This window comes from Conger conger, chromosome 3, assembly GCF_963514075.1.
Source record: "Conger conger chromosome 3, fConCon1.1, whole genome shotgun sequence".
In the NCBI taxonomy this organism is placed as follows: domain Eukaryota; kingdom Metazoa; phylum Chordata; class Actinopteri; order Anguilliformes; family Congridae; genus Conger; species Conger conger.
Window position 1 is genome coordinate 18154043 of NC_083762.1, and position 20261 is coordinate 18174303.

The 20261-nt window shown below is 42.7% G+C and overlaps 1 protein-coding gene across 1 annotated transcript in view; it reads left to right on the top strand.

Moving 5' to 3' along the window:
- The window catches only part of LOC133124743 (voltage-gated potassium channel subunit beta-3-like), a 30463-nt gene extending 10581 nt beyond the window's left edge, over nucleotides 1-19882 (top strand). The window contains exons 2-14 of the mRNA XM_061236187.1: nucleotides 4281-4324; nucleotides 5795-5832; nucleotides 5924-6003; nucleotides 6234-6278; nucleotides 6430-6474; nucleotides 7051-7094; nucleotides 9356-9442; nucleotides 11614-11699; nucleotides 12704-12824; nucleotides 13010-13104; nucleotides 13478-13598; nucleotides 14265-14353; nucleotides 15896-19882. Of these exons, the coding sequence (XP_061092171.1) occupies nucleotides 4281-4324; nucleotides 5795-5832; nucleotides 5924-6003; nucleotides 6234-6278; nucleotides 6430-6474; nucleotides 7051-7094; nucleotides 9356-9442; nucleotides 11614-11699; nucleotides 12704-12824; nucleotides 13010-13104; nucleotides 13478-13598; nucleotides 14265-14353; nucleotides 15896-15985 (985 nt within the window). The 3' untranslated portion in view covers nucleotides 15986-19882. The remainder of the gene's footprint in view (nucleotides 1-4280; nucleotides 4325-5794; nucleotides 5833-5923; nucleotides 6004-6233; nucleotides 6279-6429; nucleotides 6475-7050; nucleotides 7095-9355; nucleotides 9443-11613; nucleotides 11700-12703; nucleotides 12825-13009; nucleotides 13105-13477; nucleotides 13599-14264; nucleotides 14354-15895) is intronic.
- The last annotated feature ends 379 nt before the right edge of the window (nucleotides 19883-20261 follow it).

The window sequence follows — 20261 nt, forward strand, 5'->3', positions numbered from 1 at the left end:
GGCAGTTGCCGGTTCGATCCCCTGCCCGGGGTGTATCAAAGTTTCCCTGAGCAAGACACCTAACCCCTAAATGCTCCTGACAACCTGGTAGGTGCCTTGCCTGGCAGCCAATCGCTGTTGATGTATGAATGGGTCAATGAGAAGCATCAATTGTACAGCGCTTTGGATAAAGGTGCTATATAAATGCCAACCATTAACCATTATCCTTTAGTAGACCAGGGTTGGAGTGGCAGGCTATGAGTAGAAAACAAAGATACAAAGAGTAGAGTGAGGGCAACATATAACCCCGACCAGGTGTTTGCTGTGACTGCATAACTACTGAGCCTGAGACAGAGAACCTATACAGGCATCAGAAATGCAAGAAACCTACCCACCCCCCAAGAGCCTGAATAAAAGAAATAAATGTATGAAAAGTACCTGAAATTGGACAAATGCCTGGGGCGGTACCCTTTATGTGCATAACATTTTATAATTTGAATATATAATTAATTTTTACCTTTTCTTTTGGCATGGGAAATGTACTCCAGGCCAAGGAGAACATTACTGTCCTTTCAACAGACATTTGGGCATTTGACAGTAAGTGAAGTTTGTTGCCCCGTAATAAATTATGCCTGCACGAGTCTGCAGTTCTGTATCTAGATTATACCTGGTTACAAGCTTCACTGAAAAGGTGTGTTTCTGATCAGGGCTTAGATATTGAGACTGTGTCTGATTCCCGTTTGGCACCAGTCTCTGTGCTTCTCGCTGAGCCACCCACACCCCCCGGGCAGCGCTGCAGCTACTTCTACACTCCTACACTAATCTTGTCCACAAGCCAGTGGATGTTTTGCACACTACCAGCCACACAATGTAGCATAGGCCACAGAATCACATGGTTAAGTGGGGCCCAGGTAGGTAGGTGTTCAAAAACATTATGACCAATGTGAAGTCTGAAAAAGTAGGCTATATGCAATCATCGCACTGCAAGCATAACATTTTGCCTGCATCGTTCAGATATGCGAGTTCTGCTGCATTTGTGGATCAATCCCAATTAAACCACAATTGCTGGTGGTACATTACACTCAGTGATCGCTGTATTAGGTGGACTGGTACACCTGCTTTGTTATTGCAAATATCTCATCAGCCAATCATATGGTGCAGCTCAATGCATAAAAGCATGGCATGGTCAAGAGGTTCAGTTGTTGTTCAGGCTAAACAACAGAATAGGCAAAAAATGTTCTAATCTAACTGACTTTGACCTTGGAATGATGGTTGGTTTGGTGATGACAGAAAATGCTGATCTCCTGGAGATTTCATGTGCAAAAGTCACTAGAGTTTACAGAGAATAGTGCAAAAAAATATCCTCTGAGCAGTAGTTCTGTGGGCGAAAGCACCTTGTTAATGACAGAGGTCAGAAGTGAATGGCGAGACCGATTCAAGCTGACAGGATGGACGACAGCAACAGAAGGCCAATAAGTATAATAAATACATAATAAAGTGGTCACTGAGTATGTATTTTGGGAAATACTTATCTATTATAATTTCTTATCTAACCCCTGCCAACTGCTAAAAAGTTATTGGATGTTGTAGCTGTTGGTCCCATTCTATAGGCAATGTTGGGGAGTACATTTACATTTACATTTTAGTCATTTGGCAGACGCTTTTAATCCAAAGCGATTTACAAGTGCATAGGTTCTACCATAAGTCAGAGCATCACATCCAGAAACTAGCAAAATACACAGGAAATGCTGTTCTAAACATAGTTGTCATCAAACAAAATGTGTACATGTAATAGAGAAATTAGCCACATTTCCCAGTAGCATGTGGTTGCTAAACTACTTAGCTTTCATGTACAAGTTGTGAAGTTATCTTATAAACTAAATAGCAGAATAGCATGGGTTGTAATTTGCATTACAGTGGAATAGATCCTGGCACTGAAAGGGAGGTCAGGCAAAATGAATCCCGCCTGGATTCCCTCGGCTGTGGTGAATGGTCCTCAGACAAAATCACGTTCAGGAACGGGCGGCCAGGGTATGCAGCGCCATGGCTGTACCTGTTTTGGCATTTGTAGGGCTGTCAAACTTCAGAAGAGAGTTCTTGAAGTATAGCTTAGGTGTACCGACCAGTGCTGTGTGCAAGTGTCCTTTCAGCACTGGGAACAGTTTTTCCTCCGAAATACAATCGCCTCCCAGACACACATTTTTGAGCGATGGCTCATGTGTAATTCAAATACCAAGTTGTGCTTCACGTCAGATGACTAATTGTTCATTTTTCATAGTTTTCATTTGTGTTTTTTAAAAGTAACTTTAGCTTACATAAGTTATTTTTGGTAGCTGTACTGTAATGTACTACTTCTTCAAGGAATTGGTAGATTGGTTAAGTACATCAGCCAACACTGTCCATAGCCTATGCAGTGGACAACATCACAGCTGTGGTATCATGATACCAGGAGTGTATTTCTGACTGGTAACCTGAAGGTGCCTAGCTGTTGGCTAGTGGGTACTTATAGTGCAGTCTGTAAGTATTTGGACAGTACATTTCTACCAATTTTCCATTCTTTTGGCTCTGTAGTCCAGCACATTGGATTTGAAACAAAATGATGAATGTGAGGTTAAAGTGCAGAGTGTAAGGAATCACTTCTCTTTTTATGCATAGCCCCCCTTAACATTTTAGGGGACCATAAGTAATCGGATGGATGGATTCTCAGCTGCTTCTGAATTGTACGTGTATTCAGTTGGTTCCTTGGTGCAGGTATAAGAAAGCTTTCAGTATATAAAATCTTGTATCAATTCTAGGCTTTTGATTGCCTTTGCAGTCTGTTATTGGAGTTTGTCAACATGAGGCCTAGAGTTGCATTTATAGTCAAGGAAGCTACTATGAGGCTGAGCAATAATAATAAAAAAACCATGCATTCCAATTAAATTCACAAAATAAATGGGCTACAGTTTTTATAATTTTGCCCGGAGATTATTTATTGCACTAATGTTTGGGAGCAATAAAAATTAAATTGAGGTTTTCTATTACTGAGATATTGACATTCTGTGAAGTATTTAAGGGTGCTTTGTGTTTTAACACAAACAAACTGAAAATGTGCTAAAATATATATTTTTTTTAGCGTGTTTCAGCAATACAAAAAAATACATGTTTTATTTTTTTCCTAAATCTAAAGTGCACACCTATTCCCTCCTCATATTATGTCTGATATTGCTGTGAAGTAGAATCTAAGAAAAGTATAATTATCCCCGTGGTGACAAAGAGACCCATTTGGTGATATTGCAGTTAATGAGAATGCCCCTAGTGTTAGTCAAGGTTATCAGTCTATCGCCAATTAGATGAAATTGTGTGGTGAGACTCCATATATCATTCTGTATCAGTTATCACTGCTGTTATTACACAGAGGCCGTGTATGAATACCTAACTTCGGGATCTCAAGCTCTGCAGGGCCGTCGTCTGGTTTTTGATGTGTTCCTGCACTACGTGCTTCATTTAAGTCATTGATTGGCTAAAAAGTCTGCACACCTTGTTTCCAAGGTCTAATTGGCTGCTGCTGGAACGGAAATCAAGAAAAGCGGCGGAGACTGCAGCCCTCCAGCACTGGAGTTTGAGACCCCTGACCTACAGTAGCTGCTTAGAGTTGCAGTGCGTGGCAGGGACTGGGGCATTGTGGCGGTGGGGGTGGGAGGCACGGGCGCATATCTCTGCCTTTGCCTTAATGGGGCTCCTGGGACTTTGAGCTTTCAGGCATCTGTGGAGAAGAGTGGTATTAATGAACAGTGAAGATAGAGAGAGGATTCTTGTTTGCACACTTGACCCAACAGGACCTGGACTGGGGTGGAGGCTGTGCTGTCTGTTAGACCCAACATGGCATAGTCGCACAGTTCATTCACTAATCCTTTTCATTGTATATAAAACAACAGTTTGCTAAATATTACTACTAGCTAGCCTCAGAATAACTTACTTCCTTCTGCCCATTCCCTGATATTAGCATTCAGGACTGAAGGTCTTTTTACTATGTAATGTCTTGTCCTTGAAAAAAAGATTAGTGTCCTTTTGGTAGGTTCTGCAGTGCTATGACATGCTGTAGATCAAGGGGGATTGACTGGTATTTAGGGCGAGAGTGTATCAGTTTTCTGTTGTTTTTGTGTGGATAAGCCAACGGCAAATGCTTGTGTCCTGATGGTAAAGTAGGCTAATCAGGTCTGCCTAGAAATTGTTTCCAACAACACAGACGTGCAATCTGTGATGGATTGGATCAGACTGGATGAGCTGAATTAACCCCCTCATCTCCTATTGCATTTCAGGAACCTGGGGAAGTCAGGGCTGAGAGTATCCTGTCTGGGACTAGGTGAGCAAAGAACTCCAAGAACTGTATGGTATACTACACTCACTGCATAGTATACGACAGCACTCCATGGTATACTGCAGCACCATAGCAGCACCATGGTGCCCATGGATGTGTGAAGGAGAAACAAGCCAAGTGTAAAGCTTTAAATGCCTTTATTTATTCTGATCTCAGGGTGACTTACATTGCCTCTCATTGGATAACTGCTGTTATACAGCTGGCGTTTCATTTCAAGTATTTGGGATGAAGAATATCCGTCAGTGGGAACTGAGTAAGCTCATATCACTGGTTTAATGCCCTCATTGGCTTCTACAGCCCACCCGCCAAGATTAGTTAATACACGCCTGGCTGACATGTAACAACATGACATTGTATGTGACTTTCTTGCTAAATATATATTCAGAAACATTGTGTGAGGATTACTGGATTATTGCACCCCACATGTCAGACCCTATCCCAGCATGTGGTGGAGAGCAGGGAGGTGTGAGAGTGTGAGAGTGCTTAAGGCATGTGTGTGTGTGTGTGTGTGTGTGTGTGTGCATGTGCATGCAGAGGAGGATGGGTGTGTGTGTGTGTGTGTGTGTGTGTGCATGCGGACAACGATGGGTGTGTGTGTGTGTGTGCGTGCGGAGGAGGATGGGTGTGTGTGTGTGTGTGTGGAGGTTGGATGTGTGTGTGGAGGAGGATGGGTGTGTGTATACTTGTGGTGGACAGCAGGGAAGTGTGAGAGTGTGTGTGTGCATGTGGGTATGTGTGCGTGTGGGGGTGTGTGTGCATGTGGGTATGTGTGCGTGTGTGTGGGTATGTGTGCGTGTGGGGGTGTGTGTGTGGGTGGGTGAATGGGTGTGTGTGTTTATGGGTGTGTGTGTGTGCATGTGGGGGTGTGTGCGTGGGTGTGGAGGATGGGTGTGTTTGTGCATGTGGTGGACAGCAGTGAGCTGTGAGCGTGTGGGTGTGTGTGTGTGCGGACAAGGATGGGTGTGTGTGTGTGTGTGCGTGCGGAGGAGGATGGGTGTGTGTGTGTGTGTGTGTGTGGAGGAGGATGGGTGTGTGTATACTTGTGGTGGACAGCAGGGAGGTTTGAGAGTGTGTGTGTGCATGTGGGTATGTGTGCGTGTGGGGGTGTGTGTGCATGTGGGTATGTGTGCGTGTGTGTGGGTATGTGTGCGTGTGGGGGTGTGTGTGTGGGTGGGTGAATGGGTGTGTGTGTTTATGGGTGTGTGTGTGCATGTGGGGGTGTGTGCGTGGGTGTGGAGGATGGGTGTGTTTGTGCATGTGGTGGACAGCAGTGAGCTGTGAGCGTGTGGGTGTGTGTGTATGCATGTGGGTGTGTGTGTGTGTGTGTGTGTGTGTGTGTGTGTGTGTGTGCATGTATGGAGGTGTGAGAGTGCTTCAGGCAGCTGTGCATGTGTCTGTGAGCACACGTGTGTAGCTTAGTTCTGGGCAAATAATGTATATCTTTTCTGTTCTCAGGCACCTGGGTGACCTTTGGCTCCCAAATCTCAGATGAAGTAAGTCAGTCCAGTGTCATGTCTCAGTGTGCATCTCTGTGCATCTCTGCGAGTCTCAGTGCATCTGATCTCGAGTGTCTGTGTTTCTCAGATGGCAGAGAACGTGATGACCATCGCTTATGAAAATGGCGTAAACCTCTTTGACACAGCAGAGGTTTATGCCTCAGGAAGGTTAGTGTTGTACCTGCCTGCGGTGTTTGATCATGCAAATTATGACAGACAGTTATGTCCCAACATTTTCTTAATTGACATGTTTCTACAATGTTAATTATTTCCAGTGCTGCACTGTAGACTGTGTCTGTGTAGTATCGTCATTCGTAACTGGCTTTGTAGCTGTACTTGTCTAATTTTCAGTATATTTGTTTTTGCAGTATATTACTTTTTTTCCACTGTCTCTTTAGGGCTGAAATCACCCTGGGAAACATCATTAAGAAGAAAGGATGGAGGTGCATCTCTTCTATATTTATAGCTGCCTTTTGATTTATCTTTCTGCATCGCATCTGTGGTTTTTGTGATGAAGGCAGTAATGGTAAAATGCTGTAAATAATTGGCGACTCCTCTGTGCCCATCTCCTCTCTCTTTCTCTCTCTCTCTCAGACGATCCAGCTTTGTAGTGACCACTAAGATCTACTGGGGAGGACAGTAAGTCTTTCTTTTTTCATACATAAGGGGTCTATGAAGCCGGTTGCAAAAAAAATATTTTACTTAAAAAATTGTTGATAATTCTCATTTCTCAGAATTATATTGTCGTAATTATTATGAACAACCTAAAAATGAAAATGTTATGAGATGTGATGAAAATTTTAGGCCATATTGCTCATTGTTCGGGGCAGTAAGTATGGCAATAAATTGTGTGTGTTTTTATGGACATCTGTTGGTTTATTCCAAGTAATTTGAGCATGATACATTTTATGAAAAAATGCATTGCATGCAAAAAGTACCCCTCATGCAGACACTCCATTGGAAGGAAATACTCCTCATCCACTGATAAGAACAGATGTTCCTGTCACTAGATTATCAATGCATCTCTTCTAATACTGATCCGGGAAAAACTTTTCTTTCTTCAGGGTTCTATTATTATTAAAGCCATAAAAACATTGTAGTAGGTACAGTTTTCTTTACCCAGAGCCTTTATCAGATATAATAAAGCAAAAGATTGCTACTGTATGGAAAAATAAAGCTGGAAAGCCTTATGACAATACCTGTGTCCACCTGCAGGGCGGAGACAGAAAGGGGGCTGTCCAGAAAGCACATCATTGAAGGTACAACACCGTCGCCGTGTGATCATCATCATCATCATCATCATCATCATTCACTGCAATGGGATATTTCTTCCTTTTCTTACCTGCGTCACTTTTACACATTTAGTGTTCTTGTTTTATCACTATACAAATTTCGGGAAATTTAGGCTTTAAGTCCTACGGAGACCTGAAACCCACCGTCCTAACAAGGTCACAGTCCGGTGTCTGCTTCACAACGCCCTGCTCAGCTGCTCTTTCACTGCCTCCCTGTGCCTTCAGTGTCCCCGCCCTGTTATCAGTGCGTGTGACTCTGATGAGGGCCAGTTCCCAAATCACTTACTGGGGCCGGCAAGGGTGAAGGCCCGTCTTTTAGCACGCAGAAACAATAGAGCATCATCCCCCCCCCCACTACCCTCGGGAACGTGACCTAATTATCTCAGTACCACATTCCTGCTCTAATTACACAGCTTTGTTCTTTCTCCCTCATGGTAGCTAACGTTACTCTACACAACATTGTGGGCAAAGTGTAAAGTACCATATGTAGCCTGTACATGCCCCATGCACATGCACTGAGCCCCTTTTGCCCTGTCATCTTCAATATACTCTCAATACAGAGCGAAACACCTCACTGAGCCCCTTTTGCCCTGACATCTTCAATATACTGTCAATACAGAGCGAATCACCTCATTTTGGAATAAGCATGTGCATCCCAAATGTTTGGCAGTTTGAACATTTTCTATGGTTTTTCAAACTGCTGAAAAGTTGAATCTTTGAAAAGATTACATCAATTTTAGAATTTCTTAGTATTTGGCCCACCTTTTGCTTTAATGGCAACAAGTTTATTAGACATTCAAACCACCCTGTCTGGCACCAACAAACATTCCAAGGTCAAAGTCACTTAGATAACATTTCTTCCCCACTCTGACATTTCGTCTGAAGAACAGCAGAACCTCTTGGCAATGTCTGCATGCTTTTAGGCATTTAGTTGCTGTGTCATGATTGGCTGATTAAGCTGGTGTACAGGTCTATCTAATAAAGTGCCCAGCGAGTGAAGATTTCACCAGTGTCAGCATGCATGTGTAAGCCACTGGTGTGTAAGTACAGCAGTTTCAGAGCTGTACGGCTAGCAGAAACTTGATTGTACTTCTTTTCTACTACTGCATCCAGGAGCTGCTCAGCAATAACCTTTTCAATGATGTTAGAGGCAAAAGGCAACTTGGATTTTGTAGGAGTGATGGATCAAGGCCAGTTTCTTTAAAAGAGCCCGGACACCGGCTGGCTTAAAAAAATCAGGGACACAAGTAGAGGTGTTGGAATCATTAATAATGATGGGGAAGGTGGGGGATAAAACTCCCAGGACCTCTTTATGAAATCCAGAGGGTGGTATGTGCAGAGGACTGGAAGAACACCACGTAAGAGATATCAATGGTAAATGGTAACTCGTAGGCCTTTAAACAGGGCCAGATTTAATGAGCACGTCACATCACCGTTTACATGACCGGATTTGTCCAGCTGCGGCAGTGTGGCAGAGTGACCTCCAGGAGTGTCTGAAGTTCAGACTCTTATCCCTTTAGTCATAGCTCTTAATCTGTAAGCGCTGCTCCACGCTGGCGGTCAGAGGCAGGCCTTGGAGGTTTGTTATGAGACTACTGTATCATCTACAAAGCCGGGCAGAGGAAATGAACGGGAAGGACTCGGACAAAAAGCAGGATAAATAAGAGAGGCTGTGGCCCCCCAGTGGCTCGGCCGTTAGCCGCGCTCACCCAGCGTGCGGGCTGGGCTCTGTAATGGCAGGTGTGAGCTTTGGCTCTCTTAGTCATCGCTATGACTGGCACTTCAGAATGGCAGGGCACAGTCATCGTCTGCCAGAGTTGCGGGTTTTAGTTGGCCCTGTTCCCTCGTTGCCACCGCATTAAATCCTTAATGTCACGGCAGGGGCCTGCGGGGCTATCAGGTGCCATCGCTCCTCTCTTCCTGTGGGTACGAGCTCTCCTGTAGCACTGTGTGGGCTGTCGTGTGGAAAATAGTCACTGGCACGTAGGTGAATTTGTTAACGGGCACTCACCTCAGTGCTGATTAGCAGACTGCACAGTGGTGTCGGGTAATTGGTGAATGAGAACGGGGAGATCAGGGACATTGCACATTATCAGACCGCAGTGGGTTTTCATGGGAAGGATGGGTGCTGACACGGTGGATGCGGAGGTGACTGATTGCAGCTGGGGTAAACACGATGGTCATGTGTGAGGTTGGCATTGACGCCGATGATGTCATCTGTCATCCAGGCCTGAGGGGCTCCCTGTCCCGTCTGCAGCTGGAGTACGTGGACATCGTATTCGCCAACCGCACCGATGTCAACAGCCCTATGGAAGGTCAGCACTCAAATACACCCCATGCATGCGTGTGTGTGTGTGTGTGTGTGTGTGTGTGCGTTCCCACACGTCTGTGTGTGTGTGTGTGTGTGTGTGTGTGTGTGTGTTTATCTGCATGCTTTAGTCACTAATATACTGTTAATCACTTGGTCAGCCAGATCTGGTCAAATGTCCTCTGGGTTCCCAGCTGTTGGGTTTTCCATCATGTCAGTCAGTGTAGAAGTCAGGCCAGGGTCAGTTAAGTAGGCAGGCATCTCTGTTTTGTTTGTTCCTTCTTTGAGAAGCAGTGAGGCTGGGTTGTGATGGGATACTGGTTATTCATGAGGACATGGGGAAGGGGCACAAGAAGGGTGATAGCTAATATGTGCATAATAATATATAAATGAACTTGCCACACAAGTGACCTACACTATGGGAATTGTGAAATCAGGGATTGCACTGCATGTCAGCATCTCATTTTTCAGAAATGATTTGATTTTGAGCCGTGCTCTGGACTGGTAGGTGGTGCTGCCCCAATGTTGGGATTTCCCTGAGCTCCTAGAATCATCAACCTTTTCTGCGGACCAGTTTTGTTTTCATTGCTTGTCATGTTAGACGAGTCACTTTTGTTTTTGCCACAGATTTTTGCCTCTGTCCAGCACAGGTTTGTGGTTTGGCATCTTTCTAATCCCTCTGTTTTCACACTTTCCTTTGCTGTGTGCAGACAGGATACAGCAGCTGCTTTTTCAGTGGTCCTGGGGACCCCTGTGTATGCCTAACCACTGTGTTACGTTACTGAATTGTTATTTTTCATTGGCTATTTGCAGTCTCTTGAGGCTCATGAAATCTAAAATTACATGCCAGAAATCAACTCAGAACTCATGGGGCACTCATAATGGTTGCTGTTCAAACAGATAAACTGAAGTTGAAATCGTAATGTGTGCAATGGGTTTTAACAGTAAAAAACTGACAGACATGACTGGAGGCTGGAGAGGAATACGCAGGAAGAGTTTATTTTGGAGGATAAACCTATGAGACATATTTGTACAGTTATTTAATTATTTAGTTAGTTCCGAACACCAAGTAAGCTCACAATATTCCGAACAGTGCAACTTTCATGACAAATAAATAAGAAATGACTTCCAGATCTCATAAAAACGTGGCACGAGTCACATGCGCGATCCATTTCAGCTCACAGTGACAAGGTAATGGTGCTCCTCTGTGACAGCGTGGTGGGGAAGCTGTTGCTAACGAGAGGCAACAAACCGGGCAGGCTTATACGGCTCAGCCAAAAATGTTCCTTGTAAAATTATTCAAGCATGCACACACATCGTCTTATAGCTATAGATGGTATCTGTTTTTAATTAATGTTAAGATTAACCAGATAAAGATTTAATAGAGATTTGGCTGCATAACAGAGAAAACTGTAGTATTCTGCTTGTGGTGTTGTTCTATATCATGTATAGGTGTTTGGAACTTCATGTGCTAACGGTCTTCTGAACACAGGGAAGTTGTGCAGTTATTTTTCGTTTTCTCCATAACTGTTGGTCCAATTCCCATAAATCCAATTGTCTTAGTGTCTGGGATAGCCAAAGCAACCATAATCATAAACCACATTCCTCAGGAGAAAAACTACCATTGAATGGACATTAACTTCTGCTGGAAGCAGCCGCTTCCCTGTGTTTTTTGTTCGGAACCCAGTGTGTCCACGTTATTTAGCTGATGCTTTTTATCCAATGCGACTTACAGTTGATTAGACTAAGCAGGGGCCAGTCTCCCTTGGAGCAATGTGGGGTTAAGGGCCTTGCTCAAAGGCCCAACAGCTGCATCTTGCTGATCTTATTGAAGCTACACTTGGGCTTGAACCCTCAACCTTCCAGGTCCCAGTCAAGCACCTTAGCCACCAGGCTATAGGCTGCTCCTAAGTTATTCTAATACTGCAGTTGTAACACTAAATAAAGAAAGGTTTATTGTTCTCAAAATAGTAATCCTCTAAAAAGGGGGCCAGGGGGAGTGGTGGAAATGCTCATGCATGTCATTCAGTTGTATCTGTCTACTGTATGCATCCGCTAGTTTGTAAACTCAGAGGGTTCATGCGTGACTGAAATAACGGCGTTAGTCCCCCACCTTTGACGCGTGTCACGTCGCGAGATGAATAACACGCGAGTGTCACGTGTTGCGGTGTCTTTCAGAGGTGGTACGTGCCATGACCTTCGTGATTAATCAGGGAATGGCCATGTACTGGGGCACCTCCCGCTGGAGCGCCATGGAGATAATGGTGAGTGAGCCACATATCTCCTCTGGCACCTCAATCTCACAGTCCCCTGTGTGCTGTCATTCCCACTGTCCTGAGCCAGTAACCCCCTGCTCTGCACTACATACCCTCATCCCTACTAGTGGACATGAACAGATGTATGTCTCACACTGTGCTATCATTTCCCCTTATACACTTTCTATCCTTTACCCCCCTAATAATTTGGATCAAAGACAGGTATTTAAGTTTATTTAAGTGCGCTTTGTGTATGGGAGTAACTTGGCATTTACTGTGTTGAAAATGCTTGAGATGCAGTATACTGTTGTACCCAAAACACAGGGCATTGCTGCAAAAGAGCATGCATACATCAAACTACCCTGTATAAATAATAAATTATCATTCAACTGTATTATGACCAAGGTTACTGTACCCCTCACACATAATTCTTTTAAATGCCAACATATTCCTAACTCCATGTTCATAACCATCTACCCCCTGCTTTTTCTTCCCGGCCCTTTCGAGATTACAGTGCGGCTGCATTTAGTCCTGTAGGTGTCACAGTGTCACACAGCTCACCTGTCTGGTAATGTAGCTGTGTGGAAGTGATTTATGAGCCCCATGCATTCCATGCATTTTCCTTAAGGAGGCCATGGAACCGTATACTGTAGTTATAGTCCAGCAACTGTTCTCTAACACTGCTACCTTACATATTATGGGTGCCCTTCTAAGTATCCTTTACAGCACTAAACCCATTGACTGATGCATTTGTTTGTGTTTGGCAGATGCTGTCATTCAGGGAGAATCACAAGGCTATATTCTGCAAATGTGAGACAGGATGTGCCAGGTTCTACATACCTGTTATAGAATAATGACTGTTGTTTCTGGCCTGTGTTTCCGTATCAGTGTGTTATCGTCTCCTCAGGAGATTGACAAATGACTGGCAGCTTCATGCTGATTGGACTAAAGTGTCCCAGTGGGCAGTTTGCCTTCATACCTGTCCCAGTAATAATCTTTCTTTCTCCTCCCAGGAGGCGTACTCTGTTGCGCGGCAGTTTAACCTGATACCTCCAGTGTGTGAGCAGGCTGAGTACCACTACTTCCAGAGAGACAAGGTGGAGGTCCAGCTGCCTGAGCTCTACCACAAGATTGGTCAGTTTGGCACTGCGTTCGGTAGCTCTTCACTCACTGAGTTCTTATATAATAGATATACTTAATTTTATTGTTTGGTGTGCCTGTGTGTGTGTGTGTGTGTGTGTGTGTGTGTGTGTGTGTGTGTGTAAATGTGCTGGGAGTTTGGTGTATAACTTGGACATGTGTTCATGTCTGTCTCTCAGGTGTTGGTGCGATGACCTGGTCCCCCTTGGCCTGTGGCCTGATCACTGGGAAGTACAGTGATGGGGTACCAGACTGCTCACGGGCCGCCATGAAGGTACACCCATCCAAATATACTGACACTGGTGTACAGACATTCCCCACATACTGACTCACTGGAACTATCTGACCCAACATACATCAAACTGCCAACCCATAACAGAGCATGTTCTCAGACAGCATTTATATATCGAGGATAATATTTAATGAATAAAAGCTGTCAATATGTGTAATTGATATTGTACAAATACCACTTGCTGTGATTAGACTCTTTGTGTTTAATCTTCATGAGCGCATATCTATAGGATGGTTGTGGTTTGTCCTACATATTGTGCTTATGATTAGCTAAATATATTTTTATCAGCATATGAGGTTATGTTTGAAAGTTTAGAATATTTGTAAGTGCTTATAAGTGTTTGTTTGTGTGTCAGGGGTACCAGTGGCTCAAGGAGCGTGTGAACAGTGAGGAGGGGCGCAGGCAGCTTGCCAAAATTAAAGAGCTCCACCTGCTGGCTGACAGACTGGGCTGTACAGCTGCACAACTGGCCATTGGTAATGTCAGCACAACTGTACGCATGGCTCGGTACTGTGTGTGTGTGAATGTATGTGTGTGTTTGTATGCGTGTGTGCATATGTTTGTGTGTCTGCGAGTGTGTGTGTATGTTTGTTTGTCTGTGTGTGTACGTTTGTAGCCTGTGTGTATGTGTGTGTTTGTGTTTGTGTGTGTGTGTCTTTTTGTGTGTGTTTGTAGGGATATGTGTGTGTGTGTTTGTGTGTGCTTGTGCTTGTGTGTGTGTGTGCGTGTGTGTATGTGTGTGTGTGTGTGTGTGTGTGTGTGTATATGTGTGTTATTCTCTGTACCTCTTTTCCTATTGGTATTACTCAGTCTTGATTACTTTATTATACCTGTTGTTAGGCCATTGTTCATGCTGTGCTGTGCTCTCTAGCCTGTCACTTTCCCCCTTTCCTCTAGCCTTCTCACACACCTGAGCTTCACCAGGACTCTGCCTGTAATTGACCTGTCTCCTGTTCTCTAGCTTCCTTTCTTACTTTCCCCTCTCGTCTATTCTCCTGCTTTCCAAACTTATAATTTTGAACAATGTGTTTTGAATGAAGCTCATTTAGACATTTACAGGTCTCTCTCTCTCTCTCTCTCTCTCTCTCTCTCTCTCTCTCTCTCTCTCTTTCTCTCTTTCACACTCATTTTCTCTCCCTCAGCTTGGTGTCTACGCAGTGAGGGAGTGAGCTCTGTGTTGATGGGAGTCTCCAATACTGAACAGCTTCTGGAGAACCTGGGCTCCATACGGGTAGCCATAACCTCGCCTTTCTCCATATGAAAACTCCATTGTATTTAACAATAGTTACCCAATATTCTGTCACTTGTGTTTAATTCAGGGCTTTGAGGTAGCAACACAGGCCATATTCTGCTACTTTGAACTGTTGCTCTGATTCTATGTGCTTCTTTAGCAACCTCAAGGTCTTGTATTGATTTTAGTGTTCCAACATTTTTATATTGTTATGTGTGTGTGTTCTGCAAAACAGAAAGGACAAACAAGCCACCTTCCCCTCTTTTTACAAGCTCACAACGCCAGGTAGCTTATGGGAAATAGTCAGTAAATATAGGTCTTCTGGGCTAAGAATGGGCTACTTTGCAAATGCATTTTCGGTTTTTAAAATACATTTTCAGCACCATTATTTCGCAGTTTATTCTGATGAATCTGTTTCTCATCCTAGAAATCAATGGCTTGTTTTTTTAATGTATTTACACATGCACTCAGTGACCGCTTTAATAGCTAGACCTGCATACAAGTTTGTTTATGCAAAGATCTAGCTCATCATGCTGCAGCAACTGCATAAAAGCATACAAACATAGTCAAGAAGTTCAGTTGTTGTTCAGACTAAGCATCAGAATGGGGAAGAAATGACTTTGATCATGGAATGATGTTGGTGCCAGGGGTGGTTTGTGTATCTCAGAATGAGATACAACAGTGGTATGCAGAAGAGCATCTCGGAATGCACAACACGTTGCACAACTGTACAAGCTTGGGATACAGCATCAAAAGACTAATATGTCTAATAAATACCTAATAAAGTGGTCATTGAGGGCATATTCATCATGCTGGACCTAAAATCAACTATGCATTTGAGTAAGTAAGCATATTGTTGCTATCAATGCTTTATTAAACATTAATAGCGACACCAGCTGCATGGAGATTAAATCTGACTGGATAGCGTCCTCTGTGTGTGAGGACTGCACTCTGTTTCTGCTGCGGAGCTGCACGTGTTAGAAGCTGATGTGATTGGATGGTGCAGTCAAATGTGAGAGGCATGCAGGATGTGACGGGAGTGCGGCACAATGGAACAACTGACCACCCCCCCCCCCAAACTGTCACTTAAAATGACATCACAAGTTCAAAAATGAGCTTTGTTAGAATGAGTTAAGGATGTATGGTAGTGCAAGATACAGCTGTGATTTGTATGAAACAATGGCAACAGTAATGTTGCCCATAATGTATAGAATTAAGATACATAATAATTTTATGTGTACAATAATGGCATAGTATTATTGTAGTATTATTATGTTATGATATACAGTATAACTACTTATCTGTCTCTGTTTTTGATGTCTGAGGATCCATCCCAGACCCTCTGAATTTTGCATTCTTTGCATTTGGCAAGCTTGAATTTCAGCCCACTTTCGTGGCATGACAAACATTCATTTTGACCAACTATATGGAAATGACAAAAATAATATAGAAAATTGTAAAAGGCTTTGTCTCCCCGTCTTCTTGTATCTGTCACTTTCCTTTCTCCCCATTGCTCACTCTCTCCCTGGTCTTCCCTCTCAGGTCCTGTCTCAGATGACGGCACAGACAGTGAACGAGATGGACTCTCTCCTGGGAAACAAGCCGCACTCCAAGAAGGAGTCGCGTGCATGAGGGGCGGGAGGCGCAGAGGCAGGAGGACAGAAGGAGAGGGAGAGAAAGAGGGTGAGAGAGGAGCCAAAGGAGAGGGAGGAACAACAGAAGAGACGGGGGATGTATCGTCCCTTTTCCGCCTTCTTTATTAGCAAATCGCATGTTTTCTTCAACATCGCGCTTCCAGTAACCTCCTGCACATCTACTTATATCATGTATGTATATGAAGAAAAAAATAAACCCACAGATGTTCTAGCTGAGGCATTGAAAGTGCACAAAATAGATGGTTAAATTAAAAACTGAGAAATCCAGTGACACATGGAGAGAGAACAGGGAGAATGGTATATTCCTATTTTTCCAGATGAGAGACTGAGAATGGGAGAGGAAGTTAAAACTGATCAGGGCAGTGACTGGGGAGGGATTTCCCCTGCTCCCTCTTTTCCCAGTTTCCAAAAGCCTCTCCCAGAACTCAACCACAATATCTTAATTTGTTTTTTGTGTGTGCTCGCATGTCCCTTTAAGAATGACAAATGTTGGGGGGGGTGCTACATTGTCATTGGCCAATCATACGACAGAAGAAGAACAGTGTGCACTCTGCAGCAGCTAGGCTTCAAGAAAAAGAAGAAAAAGGCACATGAAGGAGACAGCTAACTGTAAGTCTTCAACAGCATCTCTGTCATCGTGTTCTGAAAACTGTTTCTGCAACATAGAGAGGATTACAATAACTCCGTGGTGAACTGCTGGGCCCTGAGAGACTCCTCAGTTCATCCTGAGAGACTCGCTGTAGCAAACACTGAAACTGGGCAAGCACAGTCTGAATGCACACCAGGCAGATCCGCATCACGTTTTCCCACACTCCAGGCTGTGGGGCACTCACTGGCTGGTCCCTGGTGTCCCAGAGCTTCACATTCCGAGGGCTACGGAGGTGATTCTCAAACAGCAGCTTACTGGCTCCTGGAACAAGTGATCCGCTTATCCATGCAGTCAAAAGCTCCACTTCATTGATTAGGACCTGAGCTGGAATTAAATTGAGATTGCCACAGAACTTCAGTGGACACCACGAGACTAGAGATTCCCAACTGTCACCCTGAGCCTCGAGGGACTCTGGGGTGTTGGGGACTGCAGACCAAGTCACATGCTCCTCGTGTAGTGTTCAATCATCAAAAGCATAGCAGTCAGAGAGGCTCATCTGAAATGTGTCAACATGGATGGTAAATGGCAGGTGCTGCTATTTGCCATCTATTCAGATACCCTGACCCTGTTTTCTTTGAAAACAATGTTTCATAGGCTATCAAGAGAAGTTAGACAAATCTTGAACTAACTCAGTGTGCTCTACATATTCTTTAAAAAAATCAACTGAACAATGCAAAGGCATTAACATAAATATTGAGATCCTTTAAGTTAATTCTATATCTTTTTAAACCTCTTGCTTCAGATATAATGGAGGAAAAATATAAAGATGGACTTGTGGTCAGAGTTTGGGCCTAAATACCATATTTTTGTGTGGAATCAGGATTTTGAAACCTGTGTTTATAGGGGTTTCATTTAAAAACCATCTCACCAGTTACTCTTAAATACGCTAAAGATTTAGTCTGGGAAGAAGTCTTGAATTCAAGTATCAGCTGCAATTGAGGTTTCAGTAAATCCATAAAGTCTGCTTATTTATTTTGAATAAATAATAAATATATTGAACATTGTTCTTAAATACATGCTAATTTATGTATTTATTCCCATCTCTACAGTGCATATATTTAAAACCGCATAGACTAATCGACCTAACAACCCTGGTCTCCTAATGTCTCATACACATTTGTTCATACATATTGAAAGAATGGTTTTGGTCTGTAACTCCCTTGGGTTCCAGCGTATTGAACCAGAATACACTGCTGTTTTTCAGACAGCAAGTCCTTGAGAGCCATTTGTTCACGTTGGACTAAACACAAATGTATGTGTTAATGGTTTATAATGCAAGTATTGTCCTGTTAAGAAAAGCAGATCAGTGTTGCCAATGCAGGATTTTTATTTTTATTTATTTTAACTATTAGTCTGCAACCAATCAGGATGCTACACATTATGTATGTATGCAGGTTTTTCAATCATTATATTTTCATGTGTATGTCATAATGATTTAACATAAATATATGAATTATGTAAATGGAACAGATATTAAGATTTCCCCAATTACCATTGGGGGTGTGGTGTTTGTAACAGAGTATTTCCTGTAGATAGTTTGTATGACAGATATTTTGTTTGTCAGAATGTATATTTTCATTTCATATTTTGTTATCAACTTCTCCAATATTTCTGTTGGTGTAATGTCAATGAGAATGGAGGAATCTATTTGCATATACAGAGATGGGCCTATAGAGATTACTGAATTATTAATGAAACATTAGTGTCATTTCAGATTTGCCACTTTTCTTGAAAAAGTCAACATAAAAAAATCTATATTGGCTGTTATTCTCGCAACTGTTGTTAGAAGGCTGAAGAAATATTTGAAGACTGAAGATTTAGTTCAGTTAAAAATGTTGGACATGTTAGTCAACTGTAGAAGTTGATACAGTTTTTGATGTTATGTTACATTTGCCCCAATTCTCAATGTAGGTGAAGATGATTCATCACAAGGTGCAAACTGATGTGCTGGCAGAAAATGCAAATCAGTCTGGGTAATACTTCTTGATAGAAGGACAGGTGGAACCCACAAACATCTAGTCCTGAGCCTTACATTTTCATTTTGGTTGGTTCTGTTTTTTAAAAAGGCTCATGAGATTCGTAAAGTAGCTGATGGACATAATGACTTGCACACTTTTAGTGTACATAACAATGAAAAAGATCAATAGCGGAATTGACGATCAGTTGACCTGTTTGTGTATATAAACTCTTATTGCACTTCCTAATAACTTTGCCTGTATAACTTATATATTATTGTCTTGCAAAAGAAAAAAGAAAACAGCCCTGTATTGAATGTACCTTGCTTGCCTTTAAAAACAAAACAGTATCAGAAAAAATTATCTACTTATAGAACAATGTAATCCCTATATCTTTAGGTAGATATCTGTAGAATATTCTTTACTCAAGTCAAAATGGGAAAAATCAAATGCAAACAAATGTTTAGCCCCGTCTTCATTTCCATTGTTCTCCACCCCTGTGGATTTGTCCTCTTGACATGATTTTTCCCTCTTTTTCTTTCACTTATCCCCGTTCCCTCTTTCCCTGCTGGAGAGGGGCTGCATTCAGGGTTTGCAGCAGTGAATGAGCTGCCTGTTTGCATATATATGTGCACATACACATACTTACAAGCAGATATTTACAAACTACTGAAAAAGAGGATTGTACAAATTTATTTTGACTCACAAAGAAAATATATTTGAAAGACAATCAGTTTGAGATCGAACATGCACATTAGTATATACATGGTCTGGTGGAGTACTACTATGGCCGGTTGCAACCATTCCTTGCAGTGTCTGCCCCTAAACCCCTTTCCTTATTCCACCCACCACTGCAAACTTGCCTTGCCTCCCTGTCCCACCCACCATCACTCTTTTACACCCTGGAGAAACAGGTTGTATGAATTTAGAAAATGTTTTTTGTAGGATATTTATTTGTATATAGTTCTGTAGATTAAAAATGTTTGGTCAGGTAAGCCTGCCTACAGAATATTTGTTTGTTCTCTGAAGTTGTTGGGGAAATCATAGAGACTTACGCATGTGATCTGACAGTTACTGAGGGTAATTAGTTCATAAGATGTATGTGTGTGTGCATGTGTGTGTGGTGTGTGTGTGCGCGTATGTGTGTGTGTGTGTCTGTGTGTGTGTGTGTGTGACGGAGAGAGCACTATGGCTGGATGGACTGGATAATGTGTGACATGCAGCATTATACTAAAGATACTCAATAAAGTCTTCCTGAAGTAAGTCACAATCCTGAGTCTGTCCTCATTTCTTCTCTTTTTCCTCATTTGCAACTGTTTTTTCAAATCAATATTTTCTTATTCAATGTGGGCCACATACTGGGAACCATGAATAATATGAATGAAGATGAATATCTGATTTGTGTGGTCTCCATATTTGTTTTCCCTGTGTTGCCTACAGCAACATGTGGCTGCCCATAACATTTTTCAAAGCTGGCTTAGGACAGGGAAATTAGTGTTGCCAGAGAATTCAGTGTACAAACACAAAATCTCTGGCCTTAAAAAGCGTCATCATTCTGATATGTACAGTACCAACAAATAAAAGCAAACCTCATGGTCGCAATAATAACACTGAAACACCTCCATAAATGACAAGCACTTTTGTGAAAA